This window comes from Hypanus sabinus, chromosome 4 (genome assembly GCF_030144855.1).
Source record: "Hypanus sabinus isolate sHypSab1 chromosome 4, sHypSab1.hap1, whole genome shotgun sequence".
Lineage (NCBI taxonomy): Eukaryota > Metazoa > Chordata > Chondrichthyes > Myliobatiformes > Dasyatidae > Hypanus > Hypanus sabinus.
In genome coordinates this window covers 24,197,492-24,217,148 of record NC_082709.1, presented here as the reverse complement: position 1 = coordinate 24,217,148, position 19,657 = coordinate 24,197,492, and the positions used below count along the sequence as shown (strand labels likewise).

The 19,657-nt window shown below is 36.7% G+C and overlaps 1 protein-coding gene across 2 annotated transcripts in view; it reads right to left on the bottom strand.

Moving 5' to 3' along the window:
* Positions 1-19,657, bottom strand: part of cfap210 (cilia and flagella associated protein 210) — a 36,966-nt gene that overhangs the window by 17,068 nt on the left and 241 nt on the right. Inside the window, exons 2-3 of one of the 2 annotated variants that reach the window (XM_059966625.1) lie at positions 16,376-16,453; positions 4,363-4,586 (exon numbers count right to left, since the gene is read on the bottom strand). In XM_059966625.1, the coding sequence (XP_059822608.1) occupies positions 4,363-4,586; positions 16,376-16,453 (302 nt within the window). The remainder of the gene's footprint in view (positions 1-4,362; positions 4,587-16,375; positions 16,454-19,657) is intronic. The other variant, XM_059966626.1, reaches the window with a different exon arrangement.

The following is a 19,657-nucleotide window of genomic DNA, read 5'->3' as shown; positions in this document are numbered from 1 at the left end:
CTTGCAAATATTTAGTATCCAAAAGGACAAAGGGTTCAGGCACATGGGAGCATCAGCACCTGCATTTTCTCCTCCAAATGATTGCCATTCCCTCTTTCATTTGATCTAATTTGCTGGGACAAAATCCTATAACTTTACTCTTCAACATCACTAGAGAAATACCTTTGGAAGTAGTACAGCAATTCAGAAAGGTGGTTCACACCACTTGCTCAATCAATGTCATTTAGTATGTCCTCCTCTTCTGTGCCAGGTACCCATAATCCTCAATTGTTCTATCTTTCAAATATTTATCTATCTCCACTTTAAATATATTTAATGATCTGGCCTCCATCACTCTCAGGAACAGAGAATTCCAGAGTATCACTACCCTCTCAGAGAAGTAATTTTTATGTAGCTCAGTTTTTAATGATCAGTCCCTTATTAAGCAGCTATGTCCCTTGTTCATAATTCTCCCACTAGTTAAAAATCTCAACCTCTACTCGGTCAAACCGCCTTAGGATTGTATATCCGATTATTTTTCCAGTAGCCCAATTAAATCAGGAGAGAGAGGGGAGGGAACTCACAGGTTTGTGAGTGAGATTTTAAAAAACGAGCATTCTTGGGCTTTTGACATTTTTTAGAGCCTCAATTAAACAGTGATTCATTAGCAAGGGAAAATAGAAATAAGGTACCAACAAGCAGAGGAGCCATTGTTGGAGCGGCCATTGTGTGAGTGGACCAGTGTTAAGAGTGGCGAGGCTTGGGCTCATCAAGCTTCGGTGAGAACAGGTTTGGGTGAGGTAGGTGTCTGGTAGGTTTTTTCTTTATTCTTTGCCTGTTAGTAATATAGTTAGAGCAGTGAGGATGGTTTTAGGGGCTGTGTTTTGTTCTTTCAGTGAAGTGTGAGAGTTCTGGCAGACCTCCAGCATCCCAGATAACCACAACTGTTGCAGCTCCTTGGAGACCATGTTAAGAAACTTCGGCTCATATGGGAAACTGAGGAGGTGATAGATAGGAGTGTTTGGGAAGTAGTTACTCCTAAGTTGCAGGAGGAAAGTACCTGGATCAGGAGACAAAAAGGAAATGGGAAACCAGTGTAGAGTACCCTTGTGGCCATTCTTCCCAATAATAAGTATACTGCTTTGAATACTATTGGCAAGGAAGCTAGGGGAAAACTGCAGCGATGCTGTCTCTGGCACTGAGTCTGGCGCTGTGGCTCAGAAGGGGAGAGGGAAGAAGATGACTGCAGTAGTGATAGAGCCTTCCATAGTTAGAGGACTAGACACGAGATTCAGTAGACGCAACTGAGACACCTGGAAAGTGTGTTGCCTCTTATATGCCAGAATCAGGGATGTCTCAGATGGGGTCCATAGCATTCTAAAGGGAAAGGGTGAGCAGCCAGAAGTCTTGGTACATATTGGCACCAATGACAGAGGTAGGAAAAGGGAGGAGGTCCTTAAGAGATAATATAGGGAGCAAGGTAGAAACCTGAAATACAGCACTTCCAGGGTAGTAATCACTGGATTACTGCCTGTACCACATGTCAGTGAGGGTAAGAATAGGATGATTTGGCAGATAATGCATGGTTAAGGAACTGTTGCAGGGGGCAGGGTTCTTCAGATTTCTGGATCATTGAGATCTCTTCTGGGAAAGCTACATTATACTTGAATGCATGAAGTATATGGAATAAGGTATATGGAACTTGTAGCACAGTTAGAAACTGACAGGTGTGATTTTGTGGACATCATTGAGTCACGGCAGAAAGAAGATTATGGTTGGGAGCTTAACGTGAAAGGATACACATATTGAGAGGAAGGCAGAGGGAATGGTGTGGCTTTGTCGGTAAAAAATGAAATTAAATCCTTAGAAAGAGGTGACATAGGCTCAGAAGGTGTAGAATTGTTCTGGGTACAGTTAAAAAGACCCTGATGGGAGTTTTATACAGGCCTCCAAACAGTCGTCATGATGTGGGCTGCAGATTACAATAGGAGATAAGAAATGCTTGTCAAAAGGGTAATGTTATGATAATCATGGGGGATTTCAATATGCAGGTAGATTGGGAAAATCAGGCTGGTGATGATTTTGGATCCTAAGAGAGAGAATTTGTAGAATGCCTATAAGATGGGGGTTTTTTTGAGTAACTCGTGGTTGAACCACTTGGGAGATCAGCTATTCTGGATTGGATGATGTGTAATGAACCAGATTTGATTAAGGTGCTTAAGGTAAAGCAACCCTTTGAAGACAGTAATCATAATATGATAGAATTCACCCTGCAGTTTGATAGGAAGAAGGTAAAGTCAAATGCATCAGTATTACAGTAGAGCAAATGGAATTACAGAGGTATGAGAGAGGAGCTGGACAAAGTTGATTGGTAGAGACACAGGCAGGCATATGGCAGAGCAGCAATGGCTGGAGTTTCTGGGGACAATTTGAAAGCTGCAGGATAGATACATCACAAAGAAGAAGTATTCTAAATGCAGGATGACCAACTATGGGTGTCAAGGGAAGCAAAGCCAACATAAAAGCAAAAGAAAGGACATATAATAGAGCAAAAATTAGTGGGAAGTTAGGGGATTGGGAACCTTCTAAAAACCAACAGAAGGCAACTAAAAAGCCATAAGAAGGGAAAAGATCAAGTATAAAGGTAAGCTAGCTAATATTATCAAAGAGGGTACCAAAATTTTATTCAGATATATGAAGAGTAAAAGAGAGGTGAGAATAGATATCAGACTGCTAGAAAATGATGCTGGAGAGGTAGTATTCAGGGACAAGGAAATGACAGGTGAACTGAATAAGTATATTACATCAGTCTTCACTGAGGAAGACACTAGCAATATGCCAGAAGTTTGAGAGAGTCAGAGGGCAGAAGTGAGGGCAGTTACTATTACTAGGAAGAGGTGCTAGGAAATCAGAAAAGTCTAAAGGTAGATAAGTCAACTGTACTGGATGGACTACACCCAAGGGTTCTGAAAGAAGTGGCTGAAGAGACTGTGGAGGCATTAGCAATGATCCTTCAAGAATCACTGGATTCTGGCATGATTCTGGAGGATTGGAAAATTGCAAATGTCACTTCACTCTTCAAGAAGGGAGGGAGGCAGCAGGAAGGAAATTATAGGCCAATTAACCTGACCTTATTTGTAGGGAAGATGGTGAAGTCCCTTATTGAGGATGAGGTTGGGAAGATGCTGGAGTCTCGTAAGTTTCGGGGTACTTGGTGGCACATGGTTAGGTAGGCCAACATCAATGCGATTTCCTTAAGGAAAAGTCTTGCCCGATAAATCTTTTGTAATTCTTTGAGGAAATAACACGCAGGAAAAACAGAGGAGAATTGGTGGACATTGTGTACTTGGATCTTTGGAAGGCCTTTGACAAGATGATGTACATGAGGCTGCTTAGCAAGATAAGAGCCCATGGTGTTAGAGGAAAGATGGATAGCACAGATAGAGCAATGGCTAATTGGTAGGAGAAAAAGGGTGAAAATAAAGGGAGCCTTTTCTGATTGGCTGCTGGTGACTAATAGGCAACCTATAACCATAAAATTCAATTGGTTTGTAAGTCTCTGACAGTTTAATACTTATGGCAGATTTTGGCTGCAGATTAGAATACGTGAAGCAATGCTGTCATGGTTTCCCTAATAAACAACATACTTTGAAGACATGCGGCTACTGAGAGGTTGAAGTACTGTCAATTTGAGTCTGTCCACAGAAGTGACCTTGAGACTGTCTGTATTTGACTAAGATTGGATCAGCAATGGTACTGCTCAATAGTAGAGAAGGCTTAAGTTAAGGGACTGGTTGATCTCTTTTGTTCCTAGTTTTACAGTTGGATGTTACAATGAATAACAAACCTCTACAAATACAATGTAAATTTTCATACTAAGCCTCCTTCTAGTTAGAATTATTTGTGTGAAATTATCAGAGTCATTCAGGAGACACAAATGCACAAAGCTATAAAGTTGTTCACTAAACAGGATAATTTAAATTGCTTCACTGTTGTGACGACATGCGATGGTGTTTATTTCAATTCCCCTTACAGCAACATGATCTGGACAAAATACATAAAACTGGGTAGAAACTCTGTGTCATTACTTTCAAATTGAAAACTAAAGAAGAATACTCAAGGTTATTCCTGGAAGTGTAAAATAAAATTTTGCTAACTCCTATCTTTTCTGATTTTCTATCCTCATTTTACATCTGTTTATCAGATACAAACAAATGAACTCAACTATAGCTTGGATGTTATATTTTAAAATTCGTGCTTCCTTATTGGATTCACAATAAATTTTTTTCAAATTTTAACTGATGAATTGTGACAAACAATAATACACTATAATGTACAACATAACAATGACAGATGGTGCGAGATACTTAAAAGAATGCTTACTGTAATGGTGTTTGTCCAGTGCTTAGTTATTTCTTTAGATTGTAAATGTAAAGCTTCCCTTTCTTCCTTCAGAGTTCGTAAAAATTCAGCTTCTTTATTTATTCCATTCAAATCATCCTGGATACGTTGCCATTCTGCTTTTGGAATAACTGTGACTTGTCGAAGATCCACCAAGTTTGGAAATTGTAATCCACGAAAGGCATTTGGCTTGTCATAAATCTGTGCTAAAATTTTAAAATCATGAAATTCCAAACAGAATAATTACATTCCCTGTCACACTTTGCAAAAGTGCTGTTTCAAATATAATCTATCTGCTTTAATTGGTAAATGGTACCAATCACCTTGTCATAACAGAACTGAACATCAATGTTTAATGCATATAACTTAAAGCAAAATAAGAATTGTTTTAACCAAGCAAATTTAAAACACCTTTACATTTTCATTTAGCTTCATTGTGGCTAGCCCTGTTAACTTAAGGATTTGTACTCATCTGTAAATGTACAGCTTTATGAAGCATCAGACTCTGATGAATTTTAATATTTTGTACATTTCCAGTATCTGTTTTAAGGGCTGCATATTTCCAATGTTTTAATAGTTTATCATAAAAATCCCCAAAATATGAAAATTAGCTCTCAGCAAAGAGTGGGGCTTCAGTGGGTCAATCAGTGCATAAATTGGTTGGTGCATTTGATTAGCAAAACACTGAACTCCTAATACAGCTGGCATACTAAGTATGCATTTATGCCAAACTTTTTAAACTTATTCGAATGACACTGACTAATCATAGTTTTATTTCATGGGCCTATATGAAACTACAAAAATGGTTGCAGTGCCGTGACTTCCGGTTTCTCCTTGAACTCACTTCCTTCTTCCGGGTTCATGAGTTCACTTTTTTTTAAACTTATGTGTTAACTGTAATAAATATTGTCAATATGGATAGGATTAGTAATTTTGTTTCTTGGAATACTAATGGTTTAAATCATCCGATCAAACGGAAAAAAATATTCAAAGTATTCCATAGAATGAATGCTAATGTTATTTTTGTGCAGGAGACTCATGTAAGGAAGGTGGATAGTCAACGTTTTTTTTAGGTTTTGGAAGGACCAACAGTATCACGCAAATTCGCAAGCCGAAGTAAGAGGTGTTTCTATTTTTATAGACTCATCAATTTCTTTTATACATCATGAAACAATTTCAGATCCACAAGGTAGATTTTTGCTTATTACTGGTCTACTTTTTAATCAAAAAGTTGTTTTAGTTAATGTTTATGCTCCAAATACTGATTGTCCTGAATTTTTTAAATGCTTATTTACATCCTTTCCTAATCTGAATCAATATAGACTGATAATGGGTGGGGATTTTAACTGTTGTTTAAACCCTGTGATGGATAGATCCAAGCCTACCCAAACTCTTCCGAATAAATCGGCTTCTCTTATTAACTCTTTTATGATTGATTCAGCTATTTGTGAAATTTGGCGTTTTCTACACCCTAATGACAAAGAGTTTTCATACTTTTCCCATGTTTATCATAATTACTCAAGAATTGATTACTTTTTCATTGATCACCATTTACTCACAGATGTTACTGATTGTAAATATGACTGTATTACCATATCTGATCATGCACCTCTGAAGTTATCAAAATAACGGATTCATATATCAATGCTAAATTTTGGAGGTTTAATCCTATTTTATTGCAGGGTTTAGACTTTGTTAACTTTATTAAACAACAAATTGATTTGTTTTTCTCAACAAATTCTACAGCAGAGATCTCTAGTGGAATTTTGTGGGATACTTTTAAAGCATATATTCATGGACAGATTAGTTCATACTCTGCTGGAGTTAGGAAACAAACTAATTCTAAAATATTAACATTAGTTGATAAAATCAAAGCAATTGATAACATTTATTCAATGACCCCTAGTAAAGAACTTTATAAAGAAAGAGTGGAACTTCAAATGGAACATAGTTTATTATTATCCTCTTCGATTGAAAGTCAGTTAATTAAATTAAAAACTCAATTCTATATGCATGGAGATAAGTCTGGTAAATTATTGGCTAATCAATTGAAAATTGTTTCGGATAAACGACAGATTACTAGGATTCGTAAACAAGATGGTACTCTGACGATCGACCACAAAGAGATAAATAGAGCCTTTCAAGATTTTTATAACTCCTTATATCAATCAGAATTCACTAAGGACTCTTCTTTAATAAATGAATTTTTAAGGAAATTGAATATTCCAAAAGTAACTATTGAGGATAACGTAATTTTAGATACACCTATTACGGAGTCTGAAATAGAAAAGGCTATTTTTTTAATGAATTCTGGTAAAGCTTCTGGTCCAGATGGTTTTCCTGTAGAATTTTTTAAATCTTTTTCTCCTATACTTTCTCCTTGGCTTTGTAAAATTTTTAAAGATGCATTAAGTGTAGGTAAATTACCACAAACTTTTTATGAAGCTTCTATTTCTTTAATTCTTAAAAAAGATCAAGACCCTACTGAATGTGCATCCTATCGGCCTATATCCTTATTAAATATGGATTTTAAGATTTTCAGTAAAATTTTGGCTATTAGATTAGAAAATATATTACCTCAAATTATTTCTGAAGATCAGACTGGATTTATTAAAAATCGCTATTCATCTTTTAACATTAGAAAATTAATTAATATTATTTATACTTCTTCATCTAAAATACCAGAATGTGTTATTTCTTTAGATGCTGAAAAAGCATTTGCTAGAGTTGAATGGCCATATTTATTTACTACAATGCAACAATTTAATTTTAGTTCAAAATTTATATCATGGATTAAATTAATATACCATAAACCTTTAGCTTCGGTTTTTACCAATAATCAAAGATCCCCTTTTGTTCAGCTATTTCGTAGTACAAGGCAAGGTTGCCCTTAAAGTCCTTTACTATTTGACATTGCTTTAGAACCATTGGCTATAGCTATTTGTGAATCACCTAATATTCTGGGTATTACCCGTGGGGAGAGGACGTATAAAGTATCATTACATGCTGATGATTTGTTATTATATATATCTGACCCTGAAAGATCTATCCCTGCTATTTCATCTTTGCTTGCTCAATTTAGTAATTTTTCTGGTTATAAATTGAATTTTAACAAGAGTGAACTATTTCCATTAAATATACAAGTTCCAATTTATAAACATTTACTATATAAAATTGTTACAGATTATTTTACTTACCTAGGTATTAAAATTACTAAAAAACATAAAGATTTATTTAAGGTTAACTTTTTACCTTTAATTGATCAAATTAAGCAACTTGCTATTAGGTGGTCTCCACTATCTTTGTCATTGGTTGGTAGAGTTAATGCTATTAAGATGATGATACTTCCTAAATTCTTATATTTATTTCAAGCATTACCAATTTTTATTCCTAAAGCTTTTTTTGATACTATTGACTCTAAAATATCTTCTTACTTGTGGCAGAACAAAAATCCTAGATTGGGTAAAAAATATTTACAGAAGCCTAAGAAGGAGGGCGGCTTGGCTTTACCAAACTTAAGATTTTACTATTGGGCAGTCAATATATGGTATTTAATATTCTGGACACAAGAATGGACTATAGCTACTTGCCCACAATGGGTAAATTTGGAATGTAAATCTGTGCAAGATTTTTCACTGATTTCAATCTTAGGATCTTCACTTCCTTTTTCTTTATTCAAATTGAATAAACAGATAACTAATCCTATAGTCAGATATACATTACGAATTTGGTTTCAATTTCATAAATTTTTTGGTTTGAATAAATTCATTTTATCATGTCCTATAATATCTAATTTTTTTTTTTGGCCTTCATCTATGGATCAAGCTTTTCTTTTATGGAAAACAAAAGGTATAACATGTTAACGTGATCTGTTTCTGGATGATAACATTACGCCCTTTGAACAGCTATCTAATAAATATAATTTACCTAAAACCCATTTTTTTAGATATTTACAAGTTAGAATTTTTTTTGTATAATGAGTTACAGTCTTTTTCGAAAGAATGTCCATTGGACATTACAGATAGAATTTTAGCCCTTAATCCTTATCAAAAGGGTTTAGTAGCTATCATTTATAAGATGATCATGAATTTACAGTTAGATGTATCAGAAAAAATTAAGAAGGAATGGCAAGAAGAGTTGCATTGTCCTATATCTACTGAGCAATGGGAAAAAATTTTATTATTGGTAAATTCGTCCTCTATTTGTGCTAAACATGCCCTAATACAATTTAAGGTTGTACATAGAGGTCATATGTCTAAGGATAAACTAGCTCGATTTTATTCTCATCTTAACTCAACCTGCGATAGATGTCATTCTGATGTTGCTTCATTGACTCATATGTTCTGGTCTTGTCCTTGTTTACAAAATTATTGGAAAGATATTTTCAGTATTATTTCAAGAGTTTTAAATATTAATTTTCAACCGCATCCTCTTACTGCAATTTTCGGTTTACCAATGACGGATAATAATCGTTTATCCGCCTCATCTCAACGAATGATTGCATTTGTTACATTATTGGCTAGAAGATCTATTTTATTGAATTGGAAAGAAATTAATCCTCCAACTGTAGTTCAGTGGTTTTCTCAAACTATTTCTTGTTTGAGTTTAGAAAATTTAGAAGTGTGGTTTTTGATCCTTCAGTTAAATTTGAAGAAACTTGGAGACCTTTTATTCAACATTTTCACATGAGTTGAATTGTCTTTTCCTAAACCTTACTTATATTATCCTTAATTAATTGGATGGAGGTTCGGAGTTATTGGCACTACTGTACATGTACTTAATATTATTCAATGGCCCATGTTGCTTAGTGTTTTTTTTTAAAAAAATATTCTCTCTTTTTTTGGGGTTTTTTCTTTTTTTTCTCTTTTTACTTCGTTGTTCATTAATGTTCTGAGTTTGAGAGGTTATATATTTTTATTATTACATATCTGAATGTCTATTTAAACTATTAATTATGTACTCTCAAACATTTTGTATTCATGTTTCATTTATGTTTGTTTAAAACTAATAAAAAGATTTAAAAAGAAAAGACACTGAATAATGATGAACGCTATCAGCTGGTTATTCTATACTGACTAACATTTGTCTCTCAGTAACTCCAATGAAAAAGATCACTTGGTTTGGCCATTTTTTTGTGTAACCTTTCTGTGGACTTTCTACAATGGGTACCTTCCAAGAAATTCTGCATTGACTGTAAAAAAAACTGTAAATTCTCCTAAGCCTACAAAATATGAAAATATGTTGATGCTGAAAGTCTAAAATAAAGCCTGAAAATGTCAGTAAATCTCAGATTAAGTAGCTTCCACTGAAAATGAAAGAGAACCAGAATGAACAATTTTGATTCTCCAGGGTTTTCAACCTGAAATGTTAAATGGATAACAGCAATAACTACATTGGGGTGCTGTTAATTGACTCAGCCCAGCATTCAACAAGATCATCCTCTAGGTATTACTCAACAGGCTTCGAAACCTGGGCCTCTATACCTTTCTGCAACTGCATCGTTGACATCTTCATCGGGGGACCACTGTCAGTGCAGAAGTAATATCCCCTTGCTGACAATCAACATAGCCGCATCTCAAAAATGCAGGTTTACCCCACTGCTCTACTCTCTCTACACCAGGGATCTCAAACTGGGTGATATCGCACCTCCCCCCAGGTGTAGTGATGTGGTGGGAATTTCTAAGTGGGATATAAAGATAAAGCAGTTGGTGTTGGGGGTGGGTGTTTCAGTAGCAAGGGGGGCAGCTGAGAGATAACAGGGTTAATTAAAGAAATTAATTACTTATTATAAGCATTTAATCAGTGACACATTACTAGTTATATTGATCACAAAATCACCTCATCTCTTGCTAACACACTGTTCTCTTAGACTTTACCCAAAGCACGTTATGTTATTTCTGGGCCTGGTCCGTGCATTATTGCCATTCACTACTGTAGTACAGTGTTAGCTAGTATGATTTTCATACTCTTATCATGCAATGATACAATTCCAGTGAATTAGGGTATGGTGATCAATGGGTAAAATTCAGAATGTGCTCTTTCAAATGGTCTTGATGAATTTCTCTAGACCATGGCCCAACCAAGATATCGCTGATATACAGTTGAAGTCAGAAGTTTACATACACCATTTAAACTCAGTTTTTCACAATTCCTGACATTTAATCCTAGAAAACATTCCCTGTTTTAGGTCAGTTAGGATCACTACTTTATTTTAAAAATGTGAACTATCAGAATAATAGTAAAGAGAATGATTTATTTCAGCTTTTATTTCTTTCATCACATTCCCATGGGTTAGAAGTTTACATACACTTTGTTAGTATTTGGTAGCATTGCTTTTAAATTGTTTAACTTGGGTCAAACATTTTGGGTAGCCTTCCACAAGCTTCTCACAATAAGTTGCTGGAATTTTGTTCCATTCCTCCAGACAGAACTGATGTAACTGAGTCAGGTTTGTAGGCCTCCTTGCTCACACACGCTTTTTCAGTTCTGCCCACAAATTTTCTATTGGATTGAGGTCAGGGCTTTGTGATGGCTACTCCAATACCTTGACTTTGTTGTCCTTAAGCAATTTTGCCACAACTTTGGAGGTATGCTTGGGGTCATTGTCCATTTGGAAGACCCATTTGCAACTGAGCTTTAACTTCCTGGCTGATGTCTTGTGATGTTGCTTCAATATATCCACATAATTTTCCTTCCTCATGATGCCATCTATTTTGTGAAGTGCACCAGTCCCTCCTGCAGCAAAGCACCCCCACAACATGATGCTGCCACCCTCATGCTTCACGGTTGGGATGGTGTTCTTCGGCTTGCAAACCTCACCCTCTTTCCTCCAAATATAACGATGGTCATTATGGCCAAACAGTTCAATTTTTGTTTCATCAAACCAGAGAACATTTTTCCAAAAAGTATGATCTTTGGCTCCATGTGCACTTGCAAACTGTGGTCTGGCTTTTTTATGGCGGTTTTGGAGCAGTGGCTTCTTCCTTGCTGAGCAGCCTTTCAGGTTATGTCGATATAGGAGTCATTTTACTGTGGATATAGATAGTTGTCTACCTGTTTCCTCCAGCATCTTCACAAGGTCCTTTGCTGTTGTTCTGGGATTGATTCGCACTTTTCACACCAAAGTACATTCATCTCTAGGAGACAGAATGCGTCTCCTTCCTGAGCAGCATGACGGCTGTGTGGTCCCATGGTGTTTATACTTGTGTACTATTGTTTGTACAGATGAACGTGGTACCTTCAGGCATTTGGAAATTGCTCCCAAGGATGAACCAGACTTGTGGAGGTCCACAATTTTTTTTTCTGAGGTCTTGGCTGATTTCTTTTTATTTTGTTTGTTAACTTCTGACCTACTGGAATTGTGATATAGTCAATTAAAAGTGAAATAATTTGTCTGTAAACAGTTGTTGGAAAAATTACTCGTGTCATGCACAAAGTAGATGTCCTCAACGTCTTGCCAAACTATAGTTTGCTAATATGAAATCTGTGGAGTAGTTAAACAATGAGTTTTAATGACTTCAACCTAAGTGTATGTAAACTTCCAACTTCAACTGTACCTTCAGGCGAAGAGTCAGACTTTGCCCGAGCTGTGATGATGTCATAACTTTCCCCTTTTATTAATCACAGCACTTGAGGTTGGACTTAAACAACAGGCATTTGACCGTGGTCATTAATCCATAATGAAACTGGCTGAAGCAGACCAAATGAAAAAGAAGTATAGAAAGTATAGTGTGAAGTATCTGAAATATGGATTTATACCAGCACTACGCAATTGAGGCATTGAAGCCATCCAGGCTCCTTGAACATTTTAAAATAATATACTCTGACAGAGCAAACAAGAGCTTGGCTTATTTTTGGTCACTTCATGAAAACTTTTCAAAAAAAGAAAGAACTTCAAAACATGTTTGCCAGCACTTCACAATAAAATAGTGATGGTTTGCATGCCAACCATCATGGCTCATTGCTCATTGCTAAATCTGGAAAGCCACATACAATTGGAGAAGAACAGGTTCTGCCAGCAGTAAAGGAGGTTCTGTGAACAGTTTTCCATAGGTCACCAGACCAAATAATTAAAACGATTCGGCTCAACGACCACTCTGTTTAAAGATAAATAGATGAAATGTCTGAGAATGTGAAAGACACATTGTGCAACATATTTAGAAAAACAGAATTTGCTCTGCAGTTGGATGAGTCAACCTTGAAAGGCAACAAATCTTTGCTTCTTTGTTATGTTCACTTCAAAAAAGATGAAAGCATGGTTCAAAAGTTATTATTTTCAAGAGGATTAGAAACAGGTATGAAGGACAAGTCAATATTTTGGATTATTGAGCAATTTTTCAAAGAGGACATTCAGCTCACCGACATCCTTGCCTGTGCAACAGATAGGGCACCATAAATGACAGAATGCCACTGTGGGGATATTACTTTCTTGAAAAAAGCTGTACCTAATATTTTTACCATTCGCTGCATAATTCACAAACATCTTGTCACAAAAAACCTAAGAGATCAGCTGTACAAATCATTAAATACTATTAAATACAGCAGTAAATAAAATTGTCCCATGCTCTCAATTCTCAACTATTTCAAGAGCTTTGTACTGAGAATAATGAACACTTGCTGTTGCACACAGAAGTCAAACAGCTCTCAAAAGGAAACTCCCTGAGATGCTTTTATACACTTCTTGAAACTGATAAAATTCTTTGAAGACTCAAAAGTTTTATTCAGTGATCAACTCAAGAATATCAGGTATGATATTGCTTATTTGTCAGAATTATTCACAAAATTTAATGAGATCAATCTTCAATTGCAAGGAAATGATGGGAATCCTATCAAAGTCAAATCAATCATCTCCACATTTCTGACCAAGTTAACCCTACTGAAGTGCAACATTGGCCATCATGGCCATGTCCAATTTCTGAGCCTCTCTAAGTTGGAAGAGAAAGAATACCAGATGATGATCTTCGAATATACTCTGAATGCTCTCCTGCATTGTGGAAAAAGGTTAAGGTGTTCTTTATTGCCTTTCCAACATCATATTTAGTGAAGCACAGTTTCAGTGCAGCCGCCCAGCTTCTTCAAAGCAATGAAACATACTGCAAATTACCAAACATGGGAATCCAAGACTCCTTCAGAGTGATATTCAGCCTGATGTCAAGAAGCCAATGTCACTCCAACTATCTCACTGAAAGGTGAAAAAGCAATAAAGTACAGTCAGCCCTCCTTATCCGTGGGGGATTGGTTCTGGGACTCCCTGTGGATACCAAAATACGCAGATGCTCAATTCCCTTATTTAACCTGTCTCTGTGTGGTGGTCTTTAGGACCCGGCACAGCTCTGAATCAGCAGCGTTTCTGTTCATGAAAATAATCACGATTACAATGAAAAATAAGGTGGAAGTAATAAAACAATCGGAAAGAAGTAAAACACCATCAGTCATTGGAAAAGCGTTAGGCTAGTCGGTCAACGATCAGAACAATTTTAATGGAGCATGTGAAAGGCACTGCCCCGATGAAAGCTACAATTATTACTAAGCAACACAGTGGTTTAAGTATTGAAATACATATGTTTCTTAAGTGTTTTATATGCATAGAAAGGTAAAATATATACTACAAACTAAGAAAAACGTTTGACTAACTGACGCTAAATAATACCAGATGTACCTGTTCCAACTTCAAATCCGACTTAAAGACGGACTCAGGAATGGAACTCGTTCATAACCCAGGGACTGCCTGTACTTTTACATCATCTCTAGATTACTTATAATACCTAATACAATATAAATGCTATGTAAATAGTTGTTATACTGTATTTTTTAGGGAATAATGAAAAGAAAAAATAGTCTGTACATGCTCAAACGATGAGTGCTGGAGAGAGAACTTTCGGGTTTCCCCGATCTGCAGTTGGTTGAATCCGCGCATGCGGAACCCGTGGATAAGGAGGGCCAACTGTAGTGAATAGCTGGGACTACTAATATATTCACTAAAATTGGTGATAAAAATTGTTTTACTGTAATTAAAGAAATGTTATTTGTATGTAGCTTTAAATAAATTTTAAGTATTTTTGAAATTATTTGGAACTGCATTGAATTTGATGTTCATATTTCTTTCACTGTGCATCATTCTTTATCATTTTTATGTAATGGCTGGAAAGGGAGAGGGTGGGACTGGGGATATGGTCTGGGAGCAAACGGAGAGGTACACAAGAAATGATTGGCAGCCACTGCTCTGTACTCATGACTGTGAAGTTAGGCACAACTCAAACACCATCTACATACTCACCAATGACATAACAGTTGGCAGAATCTCAGATGGTGATAAGGAGGCATGCAAGAATGAGACAAATCAACTGGCTGAGTGGTGTCACAACAATAACCTTGCAGTCGATGTCAGTAAGACCAAGGAATTGATTGTGGATTCCAGGAAGTGGAAGACATCAGTCTTCTTTGAGGGGTCAGTGGCAGAAAGAGAGAGAAGCTTCAAGTTCTTTGACATGAACGTCTCAGAGGATATATCCTGGGCCAACATGCTAATTTGATCATGAAGGAGGCACACTAGTGGCTATACTTCATTAGGAGTTTGAAGAGATTTGGTATGTCACCAAAGACCAGCAAATTTCTACAGATGCATCATGGAGAGTATTCTATCTGGTACAGAGGTGTATCCAGAGATACCGGCCACGTGACAGACGCACTGCCACTTGGCTGGTTGAGGACACACCACATGCCAATCAACATTTGGTCCCTCCCAACTAATCAATGCACACCTAAATTATTGGTCACCTTAATTGGATTATCTCACCCAGCCCCATGCTTTAAAAGGTGAGACTTGGCCTTCCTAGCCCTCTCTTACAGACCACCACATTGGAGGTAAGTGCATTGATTTATGCTTGGGAAGGTCTACTTTTTGTCCTGGTAAGGGAGCTGCAGCTATCCAAGGTCAAGGGGGATAGCTGTTGTAGTGCTTTTTCCTTGTTCTTTGTTTGTGTAACCGTACTCTGTCCCCACACCACTTTCTGTGTATTGTAGTTGGTTGTGTTGACCCGACTTCCCCTTGTAAATAAATTCCTTATTATTAAAACTGTGTGTGTCCAGGCCTCTACTGTTGAGGCTCAAAGAATCAGTTATTTTCCATCACAACAAGGGGCTCCAATGCACAGGATCAAAAGAGGCTGCAAAGGGTTGTAAGCTCAGCTAGCTCCATCATGGACTCTAGCTTCCCCATCATTGAGGATATCTTCAGAAGGTAGTACCTCAAGAAGCCACATCCATCATTAAGAACCCTCACCAAACAGGTCATGCCCTCTTATTACTACCATCAGGGAGGAGGCACAGGAGCCTCAGTGTTGCACACTCAACATTTTAGGAACAGCTTCTTCCCCTCACCATCAAATTTCTGAATGGTCCATGAACACTAACTCACTATTTTTCTTTTTTGTACTTTAAAAATATTTCTTATTATAACTTATAGTAATTTTTATACATTGAATTGTACTGCTGCTGCTGCAGAACATCAAATTTCACTACATATGTCAAAGATAACAATTCTGATTCTGAACTATTATCTTTTCTACAGATGCTAACTGAGCATTTTCTGGTTTTAGTTCAATATTGGCAGCTACCTATAATAAATGTGGTTGGTGTAAATGCTTCCAACTCCCCCTATCTGTACTCAGATCAGGAATATGTCCTGGGTTTGATATCTGCACACAATCCAGAATCCAGGATACATTGAGTTAGTGAGCATAAATTAACAAGTTTTTTTAAGGCGGTGTCAGATCTGGGGCAACAATCATTTTGTTCTCCTTTACACTTGTATACTACATAATGACAAACAATCTTGATGTTTGTGTTATTTAATAATATCTAAGCAAAATTTTTGAGTCATACTATTACTCAAAAATCATTTTAATGCTATACCTATTTACAACAGAACTTAATCCTTTATTTATAATTTAACACAACATGCATGACTATATTTCTCAACATTAAAAGCACCTACCATTCCCTTCTCCAGGTTCCTTTTCCTCAGAACATTTTGTTACACATAATTTGGTGTTCCGAACTGAAGATATTCTACCTACAATGCATATTTAATAAGCAGCAGGAAAATTATTTCCAAAAACACAATTATAATACATTTCATCTACTGATTTACTTTTACATTTACTAATTTACTTGTTCCTCATTAAGAATCTTATTAAAACTGCAAAAGGAATACAATTCATATTTAAGGTCAAAATAACTGAGTGATAGCACATTACATTGTGACTGCAATGTGACTAAGGATGGGAACTGAATATTCAGGGGTCTTTTAAATTTTAGGAAGGTAGACAGAAGGTACAGTTGAAAGCTTCCTTTATGAAGGTTGAGGTCAACGTTTGTTAGACTTAAAAGATCAAGACAGAATTAATTTGGGTGCAGATAGGATTAGGCAAGGTAAACAAATAATTGATGGCAGTAGGATCTCTAATGGTAGTGATGTGCAGATCAGAAATGAAGAAAAAATGAGAACTTGAAATAAACTTAATTATTATGGGTGGCATTAATCTTCACATGGATTGAGCAAATCAAATTGGCAAAGTCAGCCTTCAGATGAGTTCATAAAGAATTGAATAATAACTTGTGGAGCCAACCAGGAAACTAGCTATTTTAGATAAGATCTTAAGTGTAACAAGAAATAATTAATTAATAATTTCTAAGTAAAGGATCGTCTGGAACAGTCTCAATTTCATAGTTAATTCTGAAAATGAGAAACTAAGATCTAAAACCATTATCTTAAATTTCAATGAAAATATGAACATAAGGAACATAAGGGTTGGGAAAAATAAGAGAAGATAAACAGTGACAGATGTTCATAACTCAACAAAAATGTATTCTAGTAAGAAAGAAATACTGTGAGAAAGATGATGCATCTGTAAACAAATTTAAATAACTTTTTAGAAAAAATCAGCTTATAACTAGGCATTATTAATCAAACACAAAAGATTCTACAGATGATGGAAATCCAGGGCAACACACAAAATGCTGAACACATTCAGCAACCGGGCAGCATCTATGGAGGGAATAAACAGTTGGCATTCCGGGCTGAGACCCTTCATCAGGACTGGAAAGGAAGGTGGAAGAAGCCAGATTAAGATGGTGGGGGAGGGGAGGAGAAGTCCAAGTTGACAGGTGATAGCTGAAGCCAAGTGAAGGGAAAGGTGGATGGGTGGGGAGGGGAAGTGAGAAACTGGGAGGTGATGGGTAGAAAAGGTAAAGGGCTGAAGAAGAAGGAATCTGATAGGAGAGCAGAGTGGACCATGGGAGAAAAGGAAGGAGGAGGGGCACCAAAGGGAGGTAATGAGTAAGTGAGGAAAAGGGAAAGAAAGGGGCAACAGAGGAGCTGGAATGGAGAATGAAAAAAGGGGGGGGGGTGGGGAAAATTACCAGAAGTTAGAAAAATCAATCTTTATGCCATCAGGTTAGCGGCTACATAGATGGAACGAACTGATCCTCCTTCAGCCTGAAAGTCACCTCATTGTGGCAGCAGAGGAGGCCATAGGCTGAAATGTTGGTATAGGAATGTGAAGGAGAATTAAAATGGATGGTCACTGAGAAATCACACTTATTGTGGCAGATGGAATGAAGGTGCTCAAAAAAAACGATCCCCTAATCTGTCAGGTCTGACATGTAGAGGCCAAGCGCCCAATAGAGTAGATTACCCCATCAGACTTGCAAAAGAAGTGTTGCCTCACCTGGAAGGAATGTTTGGGGCTCTGAATGGTGTTGTGAGAGGAGATAAATGAGTGGGTATAGAACTTGTACTGCTTAAGTGCTAGGAGGGAGATTGTTGGGGAGGGATATGTGGATAAGGGAATCAAGGAGAGTGATCCCTGTGGAAAGTTGAGAGTTGGGGGGGAGGGGAGAAGAGAGAAGGACATGTTTCATGGTAGGATCCCATTGAAGATGATGGAAGTTGCAGTGAATGATGTGCTGATTTATATTATAGCCAACAATTTCTGCCCAAGAGAAGATATATAGTGAATTGCACGTAATTCCACTCCTTGCCTCACACCAGTGGTTATTTGCTCTCAACCCAATTATTGTTGTAAATTTTCTGCATCACCTATCTATTTTAACAGGCCAGTACAAACTATAGAAAATTTGGGAATACTTACGGTACATAACAAATTGTATAAGTATTAAAACAATATTACTTAACCACACTGGCCCAGAAGTGGAACAATGTAAACAGTTGACTTCCATTCTTGTGTGTAATATACTTTCCCTTGAGAGTCAAATAATGTACAGATAAAATTTGACTTTAATTGTCTTCATTTCTCCTTCATCCTGAGATTCCTTCTCTCTCCACTTTTATCTCTTTATTTATCCAATTTGGCTCTAATTCATGCTCCTTTCCAATCAGTTCTGTCTTTCTTCCCTTAAATTTTGTCCATTAAAGAGATATACTACTATTCACAACAATCCAGGAGTGTGTGAAGATACCTCACATTTTAAGAATACTTTTCCTGAAGCTTTTTTATATGCTTGGATATCTCTTTCTGTTACTGAGCTTGGAATAGACTGTCTGGTTTGGAAGTTTGGTGACCAACATGTGAATGACATGATCTTCCCAATGGAATCAACAGTGAAATTAAGGCCTTGGTGACAGAACTGTAGACCAGGGAGAGAATGCTTAGATTCATTTTGCCTTTTAATGGATTTAAAGGAATTTGCTGGGATAACTTTGGTACCTACCAATACTTCAATCTGGGTCTTGGAAGAAATTACGAGGGCAGGTAGACCAGCATTTGGGTGACCTGGTGGACCAGGTTTTGTGCCAGGTTTCAGATCTTAATGTTCAAACATCTTTTTTTTCATCAAACAAAAGACTATGCTGGTACCTTGAAAGTAATACCTTATTTTACTGGGAGGTGATTCCCACGATATGAGTCTTGAGAAGTTTGTTCACAATGTCATCAACAAAGATCAATTGAAGAGGGTCAAGGACCCTAAATCTTTCTTCAGAAGTTTTCTATAAATTTTTCTCTTATGCTGCAAAAACATCTTGTACAAAGAGGCTTATAATTTTGACCTGGGAGATGGTAAATTGTTCTTCGCCCAAGTAACCAGATGCAATTAATGAAAAAAATCTCCGTGACGCTATCAGAAGTTCCCAGCTGTGTGATGTGTGCATTTTTGAGAGCATTCATAGCGACCATACTCGCACTGACCAAGTATTAGACCTCACAGAGAAGTATATACCAAAATGTACAAGTTGTAATACCCGAGTCCATCGGAA